We start from the raw sequence: 23,408 nt of genomic DNA, 5'->3' as shown, positions 1-23,408 counted from the left end.
TTACAACAGAGCAGTTCTTACAAGATCTACTTGTGAGAACTCTTTTCTTTCCTCTTCTCTATTTCCATAAACAAAACCCTTTCAAAATTATTCCATTACATAAGTTCCTCTAGAGAATTCAGTCATATTCTCTGTACCAGTACCAGTAATATATTTCATTTTAGTTTTCAGATACATTATGCAACGGGTGAATGGAAGCCCTTCACAGCAGGCTCCTATGTGGTTTCTTATTTAGACAGAAGAAACAAAATTGAGGGGGGATTTTTTTTTGAAAATATCTGCTGATATACAGAAGACTGAAGGAACAGACATATGTTCTTCTAATTGGGTCACAAAAGCAGAGCAATGATGAGGGAGGTCTGAATGTATCGATGTACTGTATGTATGTGTTAAATGTATAGACTGGAATGTCAAATTGTTATGTACATTTCCACAAATACCCCGTCAAAGTCTGTTATGAACTATCCTTCCTTTGTTGTATTTAACAGGCTTTTCATTAAACATTGATATCTGTCAGTTATAAATGTACATACCTGCTATTTGTTAGGTCAGCTTTAAACGCTACTGGGCAACAGACCAAGAAAAGGAAATCTATAAACGCTGTCTTCAGCTCTGACTGATTTATCATCATGACAAACTAAGAGTTCCTTCAAATGTTGGTGGGATGCCACCATCTTTCCTTAGAGTATAGAGCTAAGTCCCATGCAGCACATGTAGTGACAAAACAAATCAATCAAACAAACACCAAGAAGAACAGACATTTTTGTCCAAATGAGTAACGATAGGGGGAAAAAAAATTTAAAGGACACAAGCACTTGATGTCACAACAAATGTATTTCTTCAAGAAAAGTATAATTTGGCACAAAAACTTGTGATAGTGCTTTTAATGCAGGCTGAGTGAATCAGTGGGTCTGAAACAGGCTATTAACTGGAATGGCACTCATTAGAGCGCATATGTCTGCCAAGGCCCAACATTCCCATATATTCAATCAAGCTGCACCAAATTTCACACACAGATATCAGTTCACTAAATTTGCCTCATTTTTCTGTATAAAGATCCTTGAATTATTCTCTGAAAAACTATAGCCTGCCCGATTCCCCAAAACTTGTACGGGTTCTTCTCTGACCCATACTTCCATCGTTTCATGGAAATCCATCAAGTTGTTTTTTTTGTCATAACCTCCTTGGCAGAGGTACCATCAACGCATTCCAGGTCTGAAGACAGCCTGTACGAAAAGAGATACATCCATTTCAAGGCGATCTACCTTTAAGAGTCATGTGCCACTACTGTGACTCTGAAAACTAATATTTAGCAATAGCCGACTAATCCAATGCAATCCTCAGAAAGGAACTGCAGTCATACAAAGTTTGCAGCTGTTTGGTAACACCTGTTAAATACCTGCTCATTGTGATCTTCTTCTCAGTTCCTCGTGCTACGAATAGGATTCCTCAGGTGGCTGAGTAATCCCATGACTTTGCTTTTCTGCCACATGACTACAATTACCAATTCAAAACTTAAGTTACCGCCCACAATTAAATCATCCATTGTTTGTTGCACACTTTCACCTCATTCGAGGGAGTAGAAGGAACGCACTTCTTTGCAGCCAACAACTCATTCCACCAGCGGCCTCTGTAGGAATTAAGAAGGCTCATGGAGGTACTCATAGAAAAACATGACTAAGACAAACTTCTACCCAAACCAGTCCGTGCACATACATGATTATTACTAACAGCTTAAACAAAGATGTTGCACCAGTTCAAACACTGAAACTGTGTGTAGAGCGGAGCGGTGCAGCAGAAATGTTTTAACTCTGTGTTGACTCTGTCTGTGGGAATAGATGTGACACACAGAAGAATCAAAAGGTACAGGGTTGGTCTTCCTCTCAGTGACTTGTAAAGCAAACCTATACGATGACATGAACGTGCCAATTACATTACAGGACACTCACTGATGTGATGCCTTTTGTCAAGTTACATTACTCTGAATACTTAACCTTAAGTAAAAATAATTGAAATGAACCACTTGCCTCACACTATTATCAGCTGATATATTTGTCGAAATGGGTCTTTAACAATACATCAGGTTGTTATTGCCATGTTCCAACGGGATTAGTTATTAGTTTCACTCTGTTTGTATACATAGAAATAAGTAAAAATATAGAAAGCTCTCTGAAGCTGGTCATCAGACCAGAAGTCAATCAACTTCAAGAAGATAATATATTGCCACCTGAGGAAACCAGGAAGAGTTCAGAATCGCTTAACAATACAATGACAGGCTGTTTAAATGGGAAAAAGGGTTTTAACCTTGGTGACCGCGGCCTAATTCTTGGGAGTTTTATTTGTTCAACCCAAAGTGAGATACAAAGATAGGGGGAAAATTCACAATGGGAGCATTATGGACTTTGGATTAACTATTATGCAGCCAGAGTAACATTTTTGGAGAAGATAAGGAAATGTGGCTTTGCGACGTCAGTTGAAAGCCTTTGACAAGTCTTTTATTTTTTCTGTCTCCGAGTGGCACAACAAACTGCTGGACGAGTATCTGTAAGGGCACTGCTTTGAAACTGTTGTGAGAAAAAGAACAGTACAGTAAAGGGCCTTTGTTTGAGGGAACCTTATCTAGGACTCAAGATAAGGTCTGTTGTAAATGATCAAATGCGAAACTTGATAAATGAAAGGCTCCACCAACATTGGAATTCAACATCACATCGGAGAGTTACCGCTGTCACAAGACTATGTGCATGTTTCTGTGATTTATTTTGTATATATATAGCCTTACATAATACCATTTGCTGTTAATTCAATGAACTATCAAAAAAATGCACTATAGCGACTAATACAACAGTGAATGCATATAGTTTGAGGACATTACCACAAAGTCTGGACACATTGAAGTTTAACATTATGCATTCCACCAGTCAGCATTATAATGAATACCTGGCTAATCATCTACAAGCAGCTGGCTACCCGCTCTTGGATTGTGGGCCTACAACAATGACAAGAGGCAGCTGGCAGATCCTCGTCTTTGTTTACATTATTATCACCATACCAAGAATTCCCTTTGAAGGCTGATCAGATCTAGTGTGCGTTTTATGACGCGGCAATGGCAGCCATCAAATTCAAGGTATGAGGTTTAAGGCAGCAGAGGCTTGTCGCTGTGTTGCAAGAAGCAGGAAATTCACCTGCCTTTCAAAGTTCACGCAGTGTGTGTATCATAACATACAAGTGCATTCTCTCTATGGCAACAAACAGCAGCTTCCTGGGTTGGTCCAGCTGGGTCAACTTTGTTTTGCATTGCAACGGGAGATCATCTACAGGGATGTGTAACTCAGTTTATCATCTGCATGGGTTTGTAGATTATTATTCAGATAAGGAGAAGATCTAGATTGCACGCATTGTGTCGTGCTGGAACCACAAAGCACTCGATGATATGAGCTGAAAAACGACCGCAGACCTGCTGCTATTTCCACCTGATGGTTGTTTGTGTCATGTCCTCTCGAGGTGTCTCGGGGCTGCTGCTCTTGACAGCATTTCCCCACAGCGGTGACTAACACACACTTCGAAGGGGGAAAAACACAGTGGCTGGAATTGTTAAATTCCTCTAATCAAACAGAGATTAGCTCCCTCCGCATCTTTCTGATTCTTAACGGGATTAAATTACATTAAGAGTTAACTGGGGAGGGGGTGCGGGGGGGCAATAATCTGATTAGCGAAGCGTGTGAGAAAATTAAAACACCGATATGTTGCAGTGCAGACGAGGCTAATCCCTGCTCCGTCCGCCGCGGCGCAGTGAAGATGCTCCGGCAACAAAAGATGTGACTGCGGCTGTTGTTGGAAAGACGACAGAGGGATGCATGTGCTGCGATGCTTTGTTCATTTTGGTATAAAATCAGGCTATTTACTGGACGTGTGGACGCGATTTAACACAGACAACCAATGGAGCCTCAGTGAAAATATGTAACCACGTCCAGCTGTTGATGTGCAAAAAAAAACAGCTGCCTAAACATCTCTCTAGCTTTTAAAAAACAGTGTTTTTTAATTTAAACAAATGTGACTCGAATAATTCACGAACCAGCCGAGTTCGTGTGAAGTCGCACAACCATTGTTTCAGTGACGGGACCACACAGCACCAGAACGGGTCCTGGACGCTACGCTCGCAGCTAGCATCGGTGTTAGCATGTTGTGTGGGGCCCCACAGGCAAAAGGCAGAAAACTAGCCCAAACAAAATAGACTCACCTCGGTCAACGTGGAGTCGCTGTCTCTGTTAATGGTGTCCGGGCTGTGGGCGAGCTGCGAATATCAGAGAAATACTGAAGCAAGTGGACATTAGCGAGATTTGTGGTTACTTCAGTGCGGGTCCTTTTTTGGGGGGGGGGGGGCTAGTGTTAGCAGCTAGCTAACGCTGCCCACTTAAAGAGGCACCGTCTCCTCAAGTTCTCCCGACGAGCCGAAGCTTCTTCTGTCCTCACTTTTGTTTTAAATATCCGAGCTACTCAATTGAAAGACAACAACCGGAAGAGTGCGAAGCAAACAGCGACCAGACAAATCCGGGTCCGCGATGTGTGCGACTTTCACGACGCGGAGCACTTAGAAGTAAAACTAAATCCAAAATGTCCACGACATTCAGCAAGGAAATACAAAAGGCAAAAACGACCTCCGACAGAGCCGAGCAGCTTCCTCTGAAGTGTGCCGCGCCCAGATGTTTTCGCTCATTATTTCCTCCGCGTTTGGAAGAAGACACATCTGCAGCGATGGCGACGGTGCTAATGAAAGGTAGAAACGCAGGTCGGCCGGAGCGGAGGGGCTGCGCTACATCCAGGCTGCTTTCAGAGGAACACGACGCGGCTGCTGCTTCCTTCTCCCCGCGACCTCTGCGCCTGCACCAGGGGGCCGGCTGTCCGCCTCTAGTCCAGCTCCAAACGCCTCCTCCAGGGACGACGATGCTCTCACTGTCTCACCCGCACACTTTCACTCTGTCCCCCCGGTTCCCCTCGTCCACAGCCCAGCAGACATTTGTTTCTTATTTCGATCTTAACGATATAAAAGATGGACCAAAAACGGAAATAGAAATCGAGTTTTTTTAAACATTTTTTATCAAATCAATCCACATCCATCCACGAAATTGTTATCGCAGTTTCTTGGAATACAAGGAAAGAAATTTTTCTTTTTATTTAAATGGAGAAAATAGTTATACTAGGGATTCAATTCTTATTTTTTTCTTCCCTATAAACTCATAAACTAGGCCATTGCAATCCTGAGGCGCCCCCTAGTGTGTGATTTAAATTCCCTACCTGCAGGTGAATTTAAAATATGCAGAAATGTGAACCGTTCTTCAAAAAAGATGATGTCTACGGACTGTGGCGCTTTACGACACCAAAATATCTTGTTTAGCGACCACAGTGAGGTTTTGTGAGCCTTGCTGTTAGTACTCAAAGGCAGATCATGTAGAATGGCCCACGTCTGTGTGATTTGATGCTTTATAGCATCCAATCCTGTATATCGAGTCCTAGCTGTTTAAACAATCTATATTTCAGCTTTTCCTTAGTCTGCAATATATGCAACTTTTACCAACATGTTGACTGCATCAACCTTAGAGGTTATAAACAAGACCAGAGCTGAACCTAACAATTATTTTCAATGTATTTTTTTTAATGTTAAGAACATAAGGAAAAAAGCTATCACAACTTACCAGAATCTTTTATTGTCAAACCAACAGTCCAAAACCCACTGAACATAATGAAACTCAGAGAAGCATCAAATCCTCACACCTGAGAAGCAGAAACCTCAAGTACAAAACATGTATTTTTATCAAATTAGAAATATAAACTGATTTCATTCCCAGAGAGACTCTTAAAAGACTACATCAAACTACAGTGTTTATGTTTCCTGTGACCTGATCAGTCCTTTGCATTGAAAGAAAGCGTCCTGGCACGGTGCTCGTCCCAGATAGCTTTCCAGCATGTCCATTCCATCAACAGAGCCACCAGTCTCCAGGATCACCTTCCTGTACTCTTTTCCAACCTGTGTTAATGCACAGACGTGCTCGTAAATACATTTTACACAGAAACAAGATGAATATTTACAATGAAACATCTAAAGTTGTTCTATGACACCAACCTTGGGATTTAGAATTCCTTCCTTTTTGAAACGACTAAAGAAAATGTCCATGGAGTAGACTTCACTCCACAGATAGCTGTAGTACTGACCGTCATATCCTCCAGCCAAGTGGCTGAAACTGGCCGTCATGTTGGTGCCTGCAGAGAACAGGTCTTTGTCATCATAGCAAAAGGGTCATGGTTCCAAATTATTAACATATATTCCAAAAAGTTCTGGGTTTCCCACAAGATAAGAAACATAAGGTTGCCTGTCCACAGTAGGGTCTTGCATGTATATCCTCCAAGACAATCCCTTTGGGTCAATGACAAATAAAGCTTCTAAAAGATATTTTTTAAATGTCCTTTCAATATAGATGTAATACAGATCTTTGAGTCCAGAAAAAAAGTGTGAGATGACAATTTTTTTGTGCTTCAATTTTTAACATTAAACCAGACCAGTCAAAAACTGTCAGGTGGCGTAACCAAATATCTATAAATATATATATTTTCCCTCAATTTATTTGTAATCATCCCTTTTCTTTTTGTAACAGCTTTAAAATCATAAGGATTTGAAAAATAGGATCGAGACATTTCACAAATAAAGTCATTAAAGTGCCATTATTAATAGTTTTCTTAGCGTTCCCATTTGTTGGGAGAATTGCACCACTCCCACATTTTGGAGGTTTGAGAAAAACCAAAAGAATGTAAGAATATTATAATTTGAATGTACTGAAATTGTATATTTGACCAAATCAATTTTATAGACTAAATTTAACGTTTTGGACATCAATGTCTGTCATTGACCCCTTTGCATGCTGCTGACTTTAATGTTACCACTGACCTGGTGTAGCAGGAACACCCAAGATCTCCTGGCAGTGCTTTGCAAACACCTCCGCTGTATCTGCACAAGGGCTGGTGTGTAGCAACTGGTCCACTTTACTGAGGACCACCTGACGCAGGTTCATCAGACCTGAGGGGGAGAAACACTTAATGTGAGTATGTTTAACATCTCAGCACGTGAGCAGATTTGATTTGTGCACAGATGTGAGAGTTAGGTGTCGGACCAGTGTTGGCCACTCTGGAGGCGATCAGTTTGTCCAGCAGGTTGTCTGGAATGGCGCTGCCGTCCTTGTAGTGGCGAGACATCCTTTTCAGGGGCTCCTTCTCCCAAACCCAGTTCTCTAGCATCTGCGAGGGAACTTCCACAAAGTCCGTCTCCACCAGGGTTCCACTGAACTCTGCAAAAGTTGTCTGACACACGCAACGAAAGGAGTTCAGGCCCTCGCATTGTAATTAAAAACTTAACACACGGCTCACTGCTAAAATGGAGCTGTTGAAATACAGTCAGTCGTCTACCTTGGAGCAGAGCTCGTGCATCACATGACCAAACTCGTGGAAATATGTCTCCACTTCATGGTGCTGGAGGAGGGAGGGCCAGCCTATCCTGGGTTTGGTAAAGTTGGCCACCATAGCTGCAACCGGGAGCCTACGCTTTCCATCTGGTCCTCTGCAGCCAGGCTGGAGCCCGAAGCACGCTGCATGGCCATACTTCCCCCCCCTGGTGGAAGTTAAGGTCGCAGTGTCACACAGTGAGGATGCAATCTGGACATGAGCAATGATGACATTACAAAGATCAAGAGCTCTAGACACTGAATGCTTGAATCTCATTATCAACCCAGACAAGGAGGTTATGTTTTTATCTGTGTTTGTTTGCTAGTTAATGATTGTGCAAAAACTTAAGAATGGATTACCATGAAACTTGGTGAAAGGGTGTGGTATTGGTCAGGAAAGAGCCCATGGAATTTTTGCATATATCTGGAGCAGGGGCTTCATCCAGGAATTTACTTTCACATTATATAAATTTGCAAGATTGGGCATTTCCCACAATTTTGTTAATTTCTCAAGAAATATAATTGATACAAAAATAGACAAGAGTAGTGTGCAAATATCTATGGACAGATTATTCAGATTTGGTGCAGATCTGAATAATGATAAAGATTTCGTGAATTCATTTTTTTTATTATCAGTGGAGTTATCTTTATTTTCAGATCAGGGATATTTTGCCTACTCTTAATGTAAACACTTGGTATATGTATACAGCCTGGGTGGAGATGTGCGTATTCTCTACCTCGGGTGCAGGTCCAGGTAGAACTGGCCGATCTCCTCCCCCGTCTCTGTGTCGTGTACAGAATAAAGTTTGATATTTTCGTGCCACACATTAGCACGTTCCACCTCAGTGAACTTGAGCCCCAGCAGCTCCTGGTAAATACCAAACAGTCCCTCCGTCACCACGTCGAGCGGGAAATACTCGATTAGTTTGTCCTTGTTCACTGCAAACTTGCCCTGTTCCACTTGGTTCATGTAGTAGGGCATGTCCCAGGCGTTGATCTGTCCGTCAAAATTGTAGCCCTTCATCAGGCACTCCCGTTTTTTTAGTGCAAGAATATATTTCCTCTCCTTGATACCTATGGGCTTCAGTGTATCATAGAATATGTCTGTAAAGCAGGAAAAAAAGAACAATCAATTCAATAAGTTAGCTTTTGTTTTTGTTGTTATGGCATCATTTAATTTCTTTTTTCAGATCCAGTCTCAGATACAACAGATCATAGAGGAATCCATTAGGTTCAGTGTGTGCGATAAAGTGCCATCTAGTGGTTAAGTGTTAGACAGCAGCCCTCACTGGCTTCCTTTTTAGCTCATGTAGGAGAAACTAAAGTAGCTCCCCCTCAGCCACAGATAACATGGGGTCAGGAAACAGCTTTATGTTTCAAAAATAAATCCTCACTTTGCAAAAATCGAACATCCACTAACCAATGTTGTTGTACGGCAGAATAGTGGCTATGGAATTATTATTAATAGTAAGTCTCACCATTTTGACATTTAAAAACCTTTGATTTCAAAGCACTGAATTATTTTGTAATGAAATTATGCATTTTCACTTTTATCTTCCAATGTAAAAAAAATCTTCAAGGTTTAAAGTTTGTATATCTTCAATGTTCTCAAAGTCAGTTTCTGCTATAAATCCTGCACACTACCTTTAATTTGCGTTTCCTCCATCTCTGCTTCTATGACCTATGTAAGGTGTCTTTGAGCATCATTAAAGGTGATATAGCGATATATTCATTTTATATTTTTATAATTATTGAATCTCTAACCATTTCAGGAGGATTTTTTTTCTAGACAAATCAATTATCACACTATTATACTGCATACATTCTTTTAGTACTGATACGTACTCTATTTCCCTTATACTACACACCCTTTACCAGTTTTGCAATAAAACCAGAAACTGGCCACACACATCGAATCCCCTCCACTTGACTGTGTGAATCCCCACTACTTTCAACAGCCATAAATTACCGTGTATTACATTACATACAAGAGGCATGTTGTGCAACATACGATCCATTACACTGCCAGCGACAGTGTCATATTTCTCTTCTCTAGTTGAGCCTGTCTACTCTCCCATCCATCTGTCCGGTTTATATCTACAGCAAACCAGCAGCTTTGCAGATGGCCTGAGACTTGAGTATTTCTGCACACGTGCCTGAGATTGTCAGGGCAGACATACCTAGAAAGTCAGACACATTGCCTGCATTCTTGGCCATGTTCATTTCCAGCACGTAGTTAGCATGGCTGCTGTAGCCAAGTAAGTCTGCGACCTTTGCCCTCAGCTGTATCAACTGTTCCAGGATTGCCGTGTTTACCTGAAAAAAAAAAAAAAGCTGCAGAATAAGACGTGAAGATCAGGCAATTTATAAAATTTTACTAAATATCTTATTAGATTCATTTAAGTTAGGGTAGTTAGAGTTTCAGTACTGGGTGATTTGGCGACCCCTGTGGTCAGTGGTGGTTTCAGAAGGTGAAATAAAACAACAATGTCTAGAATTGGGGAATTTAATACTTCTTCTTTACATTATTTGGTAGAAATAGAGCAGAGAACAGTAAGTGATGTATCAGTTTATAATGCAGCCAAATTATTTATTTTCTACCATTATTAACAATAATATTTAAGACATAATTGCGCCAATCTTTTCCTGAATGGCTGCTGTTAACATACATTTCTGGACCTAATACATCAGGTTTCCTGTCACAATAAAAATGTGCTCATTGAAGACTTTAAATGTGAAGCACAGCTTGTATATAAAGTTGGAGGGCATGACGTCACGATTGATAGCTGAGAGTGACTTGTGATTGCGGCTCCAACCCCCAAGTCCTACCAATGCTCCAAATGTGCACAATATACACTCTCACACTGTGACCTGAAAAAAGTTCTTAAGACTCAACTACTGTAACTCCCTTCACCTGGCATGAATCAAAAGTCAAATTTTTACACTCTTTATGTAATGTTGTCTCCTATCATCTTTATATCTTTTCTGCTTTTATTTTTTTTATTTTTATTTATTGTCTTTTATGTAATGTTGTTTGTATATTTGTAATGGCTGCTTTTACATAATGTTGTTCTCTTTTTACTTTAATTTGTTTGTCTTATCACTGTGTATGCATTTGTCTAATTACCCCAGAGTATCCTGTGTCTGCTTTGTCTGTCAAAGCCTATTTCTAAAGGTTATATAAAAAATAAATATAGTCTTTGATGTGAAGAAGCAGAAGTAGGTAATGTGTTTGTTGCAGTCTTTAAATTCAGGTCTACTATGACTGTAGGAGAGTGAATAGGAAGTTGTCCTCCTAGATACACACATATATCTATTTCTCAAAATTCCTCCAACTTGCACCATGTAATCACTGGATGTAAACAATAAAAAATTGTGGGAAAAGGGATTTTGATTTTGTGTTAATCATCAGGATTACAACTTTAATCATAGACACAAGTAGCAGTTTCTCCATTACAGGATCTGCTGTGGGAGAAAAGGTGACAGTGTAGGATACTCAGATTGATGATCAGCCTCCAGTTACCTCTTTACACCTGCTGTGAAATGCTTTTTCCATCTTCCTCCTGGTCTCAGGGTTGTGACACCTCTTCATCAGGGGGAAGTAATGAGGATATTCAAGTGTCACCTTGTACTTCCCATTCGCTGTCTTTTCCAGTCCGTTGAGATAACTATCAGCAAGTCCACCTTGAAAGCAGAGGACAGCACCATAAATGAAAACTAAATCAATCCTGTTCATACCAGCAGACATGGGATAACGTCTTGTAAGCTTACCCAGCTCCCGCTCAGAAAAGACGAGAAAAGTGTTGTCCTCATTCAGATTCTGGTTAAACTCTATGGAGAGTTCACTGATGAGCTTAGATATTATTTTTATTTCCTTGAGAGAGAAAAGAAGCAAAGAAAGATGGAAGCCAAGTCAGGAGAAGTACCATTTGATTTTTAGTATGAGATATGATTATTCAGAAATAATGAGCAGGAGTTATAATCAACAGTAGCTCACGATTGAACTTCAAAATAATAAAAAATATTTCGAGAGCCGTTCACTTAGCGTGTGAATTGTTAAAGCCCCAGAGAGGTGCAGTGTTGAGTTTGGTGCGATTTGGACGCATGGCACGTTCAATATCAATAAACATTGAATAACCAGGCAACCGGCACTCTGCAGCAGCGGTGCCTGAGACTCATCAACGTGATGTTGTTGTTCACGACAATTACAACAACAGCTGATTCCCCAGTCGGTGGTTCTGCAGACTGAGCGGAGCGTCACTGAACTTTGAATAAACAGCTCTTTGTGCAGCAGTGGTGGAGCAACGTCAGGGTTCTGTGGCCTGAGACCAGCATCACCGCAGGCTAAGCAAACAGCCCATTACAAACAGGCAGAATTAGACTGAGCATTGTACTAATTTAACGAATACATAGAATCAAACTCTTAAATCTCTTGTGACAATAAATATGGTGTTTGTCCATCCATCCACCAATCCTAACTGCTTATCCTCTAAGGGTCTGAGGTGCTGGAGCCAGTCCCAGCTGACCCTGGGCAGTAGGCGGGGCACACCCTGGCCCGGTCACCAGTGTATCACAGGGCCAACATATAGACCAACAACTATTCACACGCACATTCAAACCATCGGACCATTTAGAAATGAAAGAGTGATCTCGAGGGGATGGAGGGAAGCCAACGGGTGGAACAGTGAGGAAAGTAAAAATTTGTTTTGAAAGGAAAACATGATTCACAGTATGTCCTTGTGACATGCGGAATTGGCAAGTGGGGAATGAGGAGTGAATCTGCATGTGTTGGACTGAATGGGGGAGCCAGAGTACTTTGAGAAAACCCACATAAAAACAGGGAGAACGTGCAAACTCCACACAGAAAGACCCCGCAGGACCCGGATTCAAACCAGGAGCCCTCTTACTTATACTTATACAAACATTTCACATTACCTCTTGAATGTCCTTAGACAGGTGCAATCCTCTCCTCTTGCCTAATGTAACAAGTCTGTCTATGAACCTCTTTTCCTCGGGTGAAACGTCATCTTGGAACTTTCTCTGTCAAAACATTGTCACATTAGACAAACACAATTCGTCATATAAGCAGAAATCCGAGCATCATAAGCCACTGTAAATATGTCAGCCAGCGCGGCCTGCATGGAATAAACATGTCATCAGCTACTGCTGATTAAATCAGATTGAATTTCCCTCCCAGACTAAAACAGGAGCAGTGCTAGGGTCAACTGAGGCAACAGTATCATTGATATTAATCTAAAATAACTTGATACTCACACATCTATCATCTGTTGCCCTATGGCTGACATTAATGTGGAAAATAATCTATTACAGGCTGGATACTATGATAAATCTTCACAAATTAGACGTCATATTTTATGGGTAATACCACGTTAACACCTTGTCTACGATCTTGATGAGCCAGTGACCTAATTAAAGCAGTTTTTATAACAACCTCTCCCTACTTCATGATGTCAGTGACGTGTGTGCGTTTGAGTGGATGTGACATGAGGTGTACCTGCAAGGCCGTAATCCGCTTGAACACGTCCTCCCTCATACTTATCTCCACATCAAACTCAGACAGCTTTTTGTCGGCCTCCGTGCTCGCTGAGCGAACCTCTTTGGAAGGACAGACGTACTGAGGGAAGTCGAGAACATGGCGGGACGCTGAGGGCACAGAACAAACACAGAGGACATAGTGAATGTTACCTGTGGTTTTAACACCATTTTAGGACTTGTATAAAAAATAGCCCTTAAAAAGTTAGGCGGGCGTTCATACAAATGTACTTGTCAACAAATGTTACAAAATAAACCCCAAAAAATTTCTAGCGCTCAGTTACTGATTTCCTACTCCCTCTGTGGTACTCCCACTAAAAACAATTATGTCACATAAATCTAGTTTTATTTTCTTATTAAAAAAAAGGGTATACTGAGATCAGGGGTTTCCAAACTTATCAGCCATCTTCAAATTTAATAAACAAATAAATATATAATAAGATTTATGACCCCTGGAGGTGGCTCAAGGATATTGATGTGAGATAGTAAAATATAATCTGCATCACCCATGTTGCACATTTTTGCAGCTCATCGCCTCAGGGGTGATGTGGGGACAAATAAAAAATCGTAAAGGCTGATGACATTTTTATTTTCAAAATTTTATTTTATATGTAATTAAATATGATTTCCTTTTTCTGTAACAGTTTTGGCAGAAATATAGATTTCAATTTGTTTTTACATTTTGTTTTGATCTCTGGTAAACAGCTGGCGAGCTCACCCGAGGGGTCCCCACCCCTGCTTTGACAACTACCGAGGATTTACAGCACCAAGAAGATACAGTATATGGGGTCGACTTAAAATAAACTACATTGATGACTCGTCAAAAAGCAACAGCTCATCACCTCGGCCAAATAGGTTATGTTTTCGTGTTAGTTTGATTGGTTTGAGCAAGATTATGCAAAAACTACTGGATGGATTTCCATGGAAATAGGTGGAAGGATGTTGTATAGGTCAGGAAAGAACCCACTGGTGCAGATTTAACATTTCCACCAATTTCCCAGGTATTAAATAATAGATCTTGATGAAAATAATCAGACATGTTTAGGAGACTGATATTTATGACCGTGTGCACTTTGGAGCAGTTGATTGAATTTAAAAGGGACTGTTTGGCCTTTGAGGAAGTATACGATCTAATAAGTGCTTTAGCGGATCAGGCTTTCTGACACTTTTTGTCTTTTTGTGGGATTTAAAAAGGACATGAAAATAATTATTACCCGACTTGTCATGTCGATACTTACATGCATAATCCAGTTTCACATTAGCCAGGGCTTTCAGGGTGTTTTCAACAGTGACCTGTTCTATGCTCAGGGACCCAATGTCATCATAGGCCTTCTTCACTCTGTTGATCAAGTTGTCTGTCGTGGCCCTGATCTCTTCTGGAGACAGGTCCCATCTCAGTGTGTTTCGCTGGTTCCCAGTCTGAGAGCAGTCTCTGGCGGCCACCACACACACATTCTGGATGGTCATCCTCAGGAGAGGTTTTGACAGGCTGTTAGAAACAATAACCATAATAAATTCCACATTAATTCCAGGGCTATATACCATTGGAATATCCTATTGAGAGGGAGCAGGGGATCACAGCAGGTGGCACAAAGATATGGCAATAAATTCTTCTCTTTCAAGCCCCCACTTGAACGTGCTCGGCATGTTTCTAGTGCAAGCTGTGACCTTTCCCCCGCGTCCACACTCGGTGGGTCGGGTTTCACGACTTTGCGTTAACGGAAGCCATTCAAAACAAGACCATAGAAGCGTGCTGGTGCTGGTGGCATAGTGCGTGAAGCAGCTGTGGCACAGGAATGAAGAGTTATTCCCCGAGTGTCACTTTAATATCAGGACTGCGTGTCAATAAAACACACACACACACACACACACACACACACACACACACACACACACACACAGCAGCAGCAGCAGCAGCAGCAGTTACGCATGGAGAGTTGTGTAACATTTCAATCAGCAGACTGAGCAGCAGCGGCTCTTTGGAGAATGTGTGCGTACAATGAAGCGCCTACCTGCAGCAGAGCGTTCGGCTCACCGCAACTCGTAACGCACACATGCAGGCGGTGTCATGCGTTTCCCTGTGCAACAAACGCACTCTCCTGTCTTCTTACTGCACTCAGTAGGTCAGTGCCACAGGAAGCTGAAGTCTTCCCTGCCTCTCTCTCTCTCTCTCTCTCTCTCTCTCTCTCTCTCTCTCTCTCTCTCTCTCTCTCTCTCTCTCTCTCTCTCTCTCTCTCTCCCTTTCATGTGGAATGAAATATGCCTCTTGTTTCCGCTGTCAACGCGCAGGCGCAGATGACGCAGGGGAGGACGTACAGGAGGAGGACGCTGGGGAGGAGGAGGAGGAGGAGGAGGACACGATCCATCGGACACAAAGTCCACATGACGCGGTAGCAGCAGCCGAAAGCTGGAGAAAACCTCAGGTAGGTGGGCGGGTGTGGAGGATGCTTAGTGGTGTTGATGGTGCTGATGGTGATGGGGAGGCACACACGTTGATTAGCATCCGTTGCCAGATTGTTGTTTATAAATGTGCCATCAGTGTTTGCAGGAAGCTGCCCCCCCCTTCCCATATTTGTGGTACCTCTCCTCGCGTTGTTTTGACAGAAGGGCTGCGATTGTTTCTGCAGAAAGCCTCACACGAGCCGTGCACAGTCGAGCCGAGCCGTGTCATCGGCAAAGACAGGCTGCACCCATGCCAATGCATCCAACGAGCTAGACATGTGAATCAAACGTGTACATGGAGCCTGTGTGATGAAGCTCACCTCGCCTCCCATTGTGGTATTACATCACAGCTCCTGCATACGTGCATGTCTACGTGTGTCAACACGGGGGGACGGGGGGTGTTGTAGCAGAGGAACATAACAACGCATGGCTTCAGCACGTGAGGGGAATATGAGGCGATGTTTGTGTCTGCAAATGATTTCCCCAATGGGACAAATCACCCTCAGTGTGCTGGGCTGCTTCTTAAACCCTCCTGCACAACATGGAATCGACATGGATCCGCAGCCTGTCTTTGAGTGAGCTCGTTTTATTATAAACAAGAAGCCTTTATTTCCTATCATCCTCCTTTACGTTACCCTGGAAACCAGCCAAATGCGCCACCGGCATCGTTTATAGCGTTTACGTTTGAGACGATGCATTAGCATGGGAGAGAAAATGATAACCTACTTTATTAGAGGGTATGCACCATGTGAACAAAGGGAACCCTCGTTGCAGGAAGGGACCAACAGATATGATAAACTGCAGGGTTTACCTTAAATTATGTCAGACATTAATGGCTCAAATTCCTAAACAATTAAATGAATGACCAACAGCCAATTGATATAATCTGATAATTATGTGGACAAGTGGGCAGTTTATAATCCAGCCCTTAATAATTATAATATACCCTGCTATGTTATATTTCTGTTACCCCTTTAAACCAATATATATACTTTGTTGTTATTATGTTTAAATCATTTTAACTCCGGCACAGATTGCACCCAGATTTCACACATGATTATCGCACAGATATGACTTGAATGGCATAAAAACAAAACTTGAAACTTGAATGAGATGTGACAAACTTTAACAAACCATTTAAACCTTAATGTAAACAAATATAGTGTAAATTGTGTCCAAGGATGATAACATTTTGAAAAACCTGCTTAATTAATGCACACAGACATGATTCATGATGATTAATGCATTAATTAAAGACAAAGAGATATGTACTTCATCAGCTTCTGAATGAGTGATGTAGTCGGACACGAATACAAGGTTTGTGCCAAAGTTTGAAAAGTTACAACACTTATTATCTGTTTATTTAGTCATGAATGTTTATGCCATAGACAAAATAGGTTGTAGTGAATGAAGATTGGATTGGATTCAATTTTATTGTCATTACACAGAGTACAGGTACAGAGGCAACGAAATGGAAAGACTTATGTTGTCTGTATGATGTTATATATAATGTGAACGCGGACAAAAGTTTATTGTTGTGTGGGTGCTTTCTGTTTCACTCCAACAACTTCGTGTTCCCAGCAGTTTCCAGGTAAAAAATGGCCGTGGAGAAGCGCCTGGCGTTCTCTATTGTGCAGTTCCTACGAGATCAAACACATCGCGGAGCTTTGAATTCGGATGAGCAGGAGAGCCTGGAAGGTAGGTCGACCTGCTGTATCACTTTCAAAGTATAGAGGACACTGCTCTGGTCCTGTCCACTTCATAATGAGCTGCATGTATGTTCTCAGTTCGCTGTCACAATGTAAAGAGAATAAACAGGTTTTCATCTTCAAAGAGAATCATTAATGATCAGAAATCAGAGCAGGATATGCAGTGTGTGTGGTGCTGCTGGTGTGACGGACAGGACCCTTCAAACGTCTTTATCACCATCACAATATGATGCTAGGACCAGTTGTCATGAATGTGCTGTCGTTGATCACATTAAAATGATGCTGTCAGATGTCACTGATCCTCCACTACAGTTGCGATCCAGTGTTTGGAGACCACCTTTAAGATCAGCTCCAGTGACTGTCACCTCGCCGTGCCTCAGCCGCTGACAGAGATATTCCTCAACTCCCTGCTCAAGGTGGGTTCTGCACAACCCACTGCACCACCGCCTCACCATGAGAGGGAAGTACTGTCTCTGTGTTCACTGTATTTACGAGGCCTGTCCTTAAATGGGCCTATAAAAAATACACACAAAACAGCACAAGATGAAAAAACAATGCATGACTCACAAACAGATAACTGTGATATAACTATAAAATAGAATAAAATGACAAACAACAGATCACCCATGACCACACGACTGATTCAATTTTATTCACTCTAAAAGGATCCATTTTGAATTCAGTGGATAAAGACTTGCATTTTCTTATTTCCCAAACAGAAAAATCTGATTTGAAAATTTATGAAATGGCACCTGAGCATACTGTTGTTTTTTAATGTTCATGGTGTTTATACAGTACCTGACCTAGTTCAGCTTTTACATCATACAAACAGTCAGCGCTGTACATCTTCATGATGCCAGACAATTTGCCTTGTCAAACACAGGTCAAAATAATAATCATCTTCTTTCACCTAAATGTTGATGTCATCAGTTACAGTATATCTGTTGTTTGCCTGCCAGCAAGTCAAAGCATCCACCATATACAGTATATATATATATATTGTTCATTCACGGTCTATTCCACATCAGTGATTGCACTATTTTTCTGTTTGTACTCAGAACGACAACATCACCATCCCAGAGACGTCCCCTTCTCCAGAGAACATAGAGCAAGCGGAGCAGCTAAAGAATGAAGGTAACATTACAACTCACTTACATCCTGGTAAATAATCTTTTCATCTCTAATGGGTTTATGCACTGGAGTGTTTAGTGAACAGAGGAGGGACAGTCGCACAAGAGCACATCCCTGCAGAACTAAATGTACCACACTATTTATTTATGTTAATTATAATCATATATCATTATTCAGGTATTTTTATGTTTTCTATGTGTTTTGACCTGAATCTCTCTCAGTACCGATATCAGGCTCAGCAGTGGTAGAGCGAATAGCTGATTAATTGGCTGCTTTGATTGATAGAAAATGATAAGGAAACTTTGATCATTGATAAACTGAATAAATTCAGAGCTTTTTTTCAAGCTGAAATGCAAAAAAAAAAAATGTGTGGTTCTAACTTCTCCAATGTGAACGTGTCTTAAATTGTGCTAAATGTTGTAAAATTTTTTGTAAATATTTTTGGTTGAACAAAATAAGGTTATTTGAAGATAAATATACATATATAATGTTTATTTTCACTGTTTTCTGATGACAGCGAGATGTTCTATAGACCAACAGCCAATAAGTTAATTGGGGAAATGCTCATCTGATTAATAAGAAATAATAATTATTGTTATGCCGCAGCCCTAAGGTTCTTTATAGTTCATATGAAAACTTAAAATCTGCCTCAGGTTGAATTGTTGTTAGTCTCACAGCATCCATCTCCTTAACCTCATCCTTGCCATTTCTCATATGTTGTGTAACTGCAGTCCAAGTACATGTGTCTGACCTGAAGTGAACGATCCAGTATTTTATTTTTAGGAAATAACCACATGAAGGAGGAGAACTACAGATGTGCGGTGGAGTGCTACACAAAGGCCATCGATCTGGACCTGAGAAACGCTGTGTACTACTGCAACAGGTATTTACTTCCGCATCATTTCACACTGTTTTGCACGTCCGTCAAAAGTACAGCAGTCAGGCAGAGATGAGACAGAAGTGAGGTACCTGATGTCTTTAGGTTAATGGGATGTAATGTTTTAACTGGCACTGATGGCGCTCGTGAACTGAATCCCCTCCTTGTGCACGGTGCATACGAACATAATTAAACCAACCAATTGATTTAGGAAACCATAATGTCCTGTGCAGGGCTGCAGCTCACAGTAAACTGGGAAATTACACAGAGGCCACCGTAGACTGCGAGAGAGCCATCGGGATTGATCCGACCTACAGCAAAGCTTATGGACGGATGGGGTGAGTTATAATAATATAATTTACTGTTAAGAGAGACAGTGCTATTGAGTTGTTGTGCCATTATAGTCTGCTCCAGAATGTTCAGAGGTCTGTGTCTCTCCTCTGTCGCTGCAGGTTGGCTCTTACAGCAATGAACAAGTATCCCGAGGCCATTACCTTCTTTAAGAAAGCTTTGGTTTTAGACCCCGATAATGACACGTACAAATCCAACCTGAAGATCGCAGAGCAGAAGCAGAAGGAAGCAACCAGTCCAGTGAGTGAAAACACACCCGTCGTCTGTGCCCCTGCAATAAATCCCTCAAAGGATTGGAGTTCTGTTTCTCTTTCCTTCTTTTGTTTCTTCAAATATTATCATGCTGCCGCCACTTTGCTGCTCTCTCTGCCCTTTATACCCTCTCACAAAAACTCTTACACTCATCCACTCATACAGACATTAATTAAGGTTAAATTGTATTTGTATTATATACATTATCTCAAGGAACTTTACATATTAAGGCCAAGACCCTAAAAATTATACAACAACCCAACGGTTACCACAACAAGTCAACACTTTGGTTACTGTGGAGAGAAAAGCTCCCTCATTAACTGGAAGAAACCTGGAGCGGAACCAGACACTCACTTTGTTTGTTGTTGTTGTTTTTTCTTTGTGTTGGTCCCCACACTGTATAGCGGCATTAGTTATAAAAGATGTAAAACAAGCTGAATTTACCCGTTAGCCCTAATTTTATATCTGACGTGATACTTTTCGTCTGTCTATGAATGTGTCCGACAGGTAGCTGCTGGATTGGGATTTGACATGGCGAGTTTAATCAACAACCCTGCCTTCATTAGCATGGTAAGAGCAGGAGTTATAATATGAGCACTGTACATGAAACTGGCTGTGTATTAGGAACAATAGAGGCTACGAGCTGTCGGGGAAAGTTACAGTTTGTCCTGGAGACAGGTGTCTTCTGCTTGTCTTTTCTCTGGTGGGTATTTAATTCGATTTTCTTTCTCCCAATTAGTCCAATGAGAGGGACGTTAATCAATAGTTTATTTTGAAGTGGAAAAGGACCTTTCAGAAGACCGACTTATTAGCAGGGCTGTATTGCTTAAGAGCAACAACAGGACACATTTAACTCAGCTGTCCAGAGCACCAGATCCTCTTTTCTCCCAAAGTCACCAAATAAGTTGTCGCGATAAAACATGTAGAAAAGACCCGAGTGATTTCAGCTTTGTTTCTTTTCACAGGCGGCAAGTGTGATGCAGAACCAGCAAGTACAACAGCTGTAAGTGTTGGAAGTCCAGTTTTAAAACATGCTCCTCAGACTTTAATGTCGTGTGACTCACTGTCACTGTGTCTCTGTGTGGTCAGTATGTCAGGAATGATGACCAACGCAGTCAGGGGTCCTGCAGCGGGAGTGGGGGGGCTGTCTGACATCTCCAGCTTGATCGAAGCGTGAGTTCACTCAACTCAAATCACACCATCACCTTTTAACATGAGTTTTATTTGAGGTATACAGGTGCCATTTATTTTGAGAGAAAAATGTTAAAGATACTGGTAGTTTGACATTTTAACAATTATTCCATGAAAATTGTGTAAAACTTACAAAAGAAACCACCCTATCTTGCAATGTTAAAAGGCTAAATGTTCCTTCACCAAGTTACATGGAAATCCATCCGATTCTTTCTGTTTTTTTCATGATTCGACTTACAATCAACCCAAACCTACAAATGATGATACACAAAAACAAATCCTTTTTTAATCCAGACGGAAAACCGTAACCTTCTTTTACACTTTGAATCTTTTAACCTCTTCTATTCTGCTCTTTTTAATCTCGGATATTTTTGATTTGAATCTACATCTTTTCATTTTCTCTCCACTCATGTGAATGAAATGGGATTTACAAATAAAACTGCCTTTCCCTGCACATCCACACTGTGGCACTTCACTGTGTCAAAGCTTCTAAGCATCATTAAGTGGTTGGAGACAAGTTGGAACAGCTAGTGTTATTACTGTTTAATTATGTTATGGCAGCGATGCCCAAACAGACACACAACAGTGACTCCTCTTAATCTTTTATCCCAGGAAACCCAGCATGAAGCTTTCGGTTGTACCAGTATCAGGTTTTATCTGTACTGTAATCGTGAGAAGATAAAATCGGAGCTGTCACACGTTCTTTCACATATTCAGTTGGAATATACTGTAAATGTCATCTTGCTCTGTCTCTCTCGCTCTCTCTCTCTCTGTGGGAGCTGTTGTTTTGGCCGAAAGCAATTCAGCAGGTAAACACAGTAATCTCATCTCTGTGTCAGGGGACAACAGTTTGCTCAGCAGATCCAGCAACAGAACCCGGAGCTGATCGAGCAGCTGAGGAACCACATCCGGAGTCGTTCCTTCAGCGGCAGTGCAGAGGAGCACTCATGATCCATTCAGGTCATTTTCCTTTTTTCACTCCTACCATATATCGTGCCCACACCTGCTGTGACAACATCTCCTCCACTGGTTCCAAGTTCCTCAGCCATCCATTTAAAAAAAAAAAAAATCCTCACCCACACAGCCCTCCACAACCAGGCTACTTCCTGCCTCACAGACATGCTCCACCACCACACACCCTGACGTAGCCTCCCCTCCATACCACACAGGGCCCAGCATCAGACCTGGGGGGACAGAGCTCTCTCAGAAGCTGCCCCTTCCCTCTGGAACTCTCTCCACAAACACATCAGAGAGACTGTGACTCAAAACTCACCTCCTCATTGAGTGACAATGTTTTGTAGTAATTTTTAAACTCTTTTAATCTTTTGTAAAGAGTGTCCTTGAAAAGTGCTTCACAAAAAAAAAAAAAAAAACGTATTGTTATCAATATTTCCAATATTTAAAACTTAATCCGAGGTGAAAATGTGTTAAATACGAAATCATATTAACATGAATTATTTTCTTCTATTCCAGCCTCACGTTTATTTTTACTTTTGTTTTCCAAGGAAGGGCAACCATAAGGCGCGATTACAATCTCTACACCCATTTCTGAAGGCAGAGACGAGGATGGGGGTTGAAGGCACTTTACTGTGACTGAGGGCTCTGTGGGGCGGATGGATGAGCGAGCCTGGAGGCTGGACCACGAAGCGGAGCATCCCACACACATTTAGGGCGAAACATCTCATCGTAAAAAAGAATTAAAAAAAAAAGAGGCAGAACATGAGTAAATACTTTCTTCAGAGCTTTTACCGCAGAGGTCTTGTATTACATGTGATGAATTTCTCTCTTGGTGTCATGAGTCGAGGACGCCTCTGTCTGTAGATCACGATGGACAGTTGGGGTGGGGGAGGGCGGGGGGATAGGAATGAACTTTTACAGCATTGCAGGGAGCATTTCACCCTTTTGTTCTGGTGAAGCACCCATAGAACATCAGGTTTACAGCTTTGTTTGTATATTGCATATTGTTTGACATTATTTTTGTAGACAGAACACGCCGTTATATATTCAGTGCTAGATCACGTCAGACACACACCACTGCTTCTAAATGAGCACGACTCAACTTTTCAGACAACAGTTTAATTGTATAGCAGTGTTATATACAGCCTGCATTATGTTGTCATTGCACTTTAGCAAACATTCCCCCCCCCCCCTCCTTTTGAAGCCCCCACTTGATTCTTCATCAACTTGTAACGACTGATTCAGATTGATCAGTTTGCATGCACTCAAATCTGGTGTTTGAGGTCAGATGCTTTATGGAAACTTATAGCTATGCTAAGGCAGCACAATGTTTTGTCTAAAATATGTGAATAAACGTCTTGGAAATTGATTGATCGTGCACTCATGCTTTTTTGCCTTCTGTATTTGTCATTATTAAATGACATGTTTAATGCTACAAGGAATAAATCATTCCTCGGA

General features: G+C 41.4%; 3 protein-coding genes across 6 annotated transcripts in view; 1 reads left to right on the top strand and 2 right to left on the bottom strand.

Moving 5' to 3' along the window:
- erbin (erbb2 interacting protein) overlaps window positions 1-4,898 on the bottom strand; it is a 52,078-nt gene extending 47,180 nt beyond the window's left edge. For both annotated transcript variants that reach the window (XM_053447769.1, XM_053447770.1), the window contains exon 1: window positions 4,238-4,898. The gene's annotated coding sequence lies outside the window, so the exon portion shown is untranslated. The remainder of the gene's footprint in view (window positions 1-4,237) is intronic.
- Window positions 4,899-5,679: 781 nt separating this feature from the next.
- nln (neurolysin (metallopeptidase M3 family)) lies at window positions 5,680-15,225 on the bottom strand. The gene is made up of 13 exons (XM_053410915.1): window positions 15,053-15,225; window positions 14,279-14,529; window positions 13,003-13,151; window positions 12,423-12,527; window positions 11,259-11,361; window positions 11,011-11,171; window positions 9,668-9,803; window positions 8,225-8,591; window positions 7,453-7,654; window positions 7,161-7,347; window positions 6,938-7,066; window positions 6,119-6,255; window positions 5,680-6,022 (listed from the first exon to the last, which is right to left on the bottom strand). Exons 1-13 carry the CDS (start codon window positions 15,094-15,096, stop codon window positions 5,879-5,881), a joined length of 2,115 nt encoding a protein of 704 aa, XP_053266890.1. The 5' UTR covers window positions 15,097-15,225; the 3' UTR covers window positions 5,680-5,878.
- Window positions 15,226-15,343: 118 nt separating this feature from the next.
- Window positions 15,344-23,319, top strand: sgtb (small glutamine rich tetratricopeptide repeat co-chaperone beta). Of its 3 annotated transcripts, none has more exons than XM_053410917.1 (12): window positions 15,344-15,463; window positions 17,067-17,180; window positions 17,504-17,607; window positions 18,250-18,325; window positions 19,106-19,205; window positions 19,433-19,537; window positions 19,652-19,790; window positions 20,310-20,372; window positions 20,768-20,805; window positions 20,892-20,975; window positions 21,833-21,953; window positions 22,499-23,319. In XM_053410917.1, exons 2-11 carry the CDS (start codon window positions 17,081-17,083, stop codon window positions 21,942-21,944), a joined length of 921 nt encoding a protein of 306 aa, XP_053266892.1. In that variant the 5' UTR covers window positions 15,344-15,463; window positions 17,067-17,080; the 3' UTR covers window positions 21,945-21,953; window positions 22,499-23,319. The 3 variants fall into 3 exon arrangements, with proteins under 3 accessions (XP_053266892.1, XP_053266894.1, XP_053266893.1); XM_053410919.1 differs by having other exon boundaries at window positions 22,467-23,319; XM_053410918.1 differs by having other exon boundaries at window positions 15,362-15,463; window positions 17,064-17,180.
- The last annotated feature ends 89 nt before the right edge of the window (window positions 23,320-23,408 follow it).

Source organism: Pleuronectes platessa, chromosome 19, assembly GCF_947347685.1.
Source record: "Pleuronectes platessa chromosome 19, fPlePla1.1, whole genome shotgun sequence".
Taxonomy (NCBI): domain Eukaryota; kingdom Metazoa; phylum Chordata; class Actinopteri; order Pleuronectiformes; family Pleuronectidae; genus Pleuronectes; species Pleuronectes platessa.
The sequence above is the reverse complement of the archived record's forward strand: the minus strand, read 5'-3'. Positions and strand labels throughout refer to the sequence as shown.

What these genes read in the sequence shown, in the direction of transcription:
- nln (XM_053410915.1), bottom strand. Translation starts at nt 15,096, where the DNA reads ATGTGTGCGTTACGAGTTGCGGTGAGCCGAACGCTCTGCTGCAG. An exon ending in AGCGGATTACGGCCTTGCAG is followed by an intron (nt 12,528 to 13,002) that starts GTACACCTCATG and finishes ATGTTTTGACAG; the next exon opens with AGAAAGTTCCAAGATGACGT. An exon ending in GGGTGTTCCTGCTACACCAG is followed by an intron (nt 6,256 to 6,937) that starts GTCAGTGGTAAC and finishes TGTTCTCTGCAG; the next exon opens with GCACCAACATGACGGCCAGT.
- sgtb (XM_053410917.1), top strand. Translation starts at nt 17,081, where the DNA reads ATGGCCGTGGAGAAGCGCCTGGCGTTCTCTATTGTGCAGTTCCTACGA. An exon ending in AAAGCTTATGGACGGATGGG is followed by an intron (nt 19,538 to 19,651) that starts GTGAGTTATAAT and finishes CTGTCGCTGCAG; the next exon opens with GTTGGCTCTTACAGCAATGA. An exon ending in ACCCTGCCTTCATTAGCATG is followed by an intron (nt 20,373 to 20,767) that starts GTAAGAGCAGGA and finishes TTCTTTTCACAG; the next exon opens with GCGGCAAGTGTGATGCAGAA.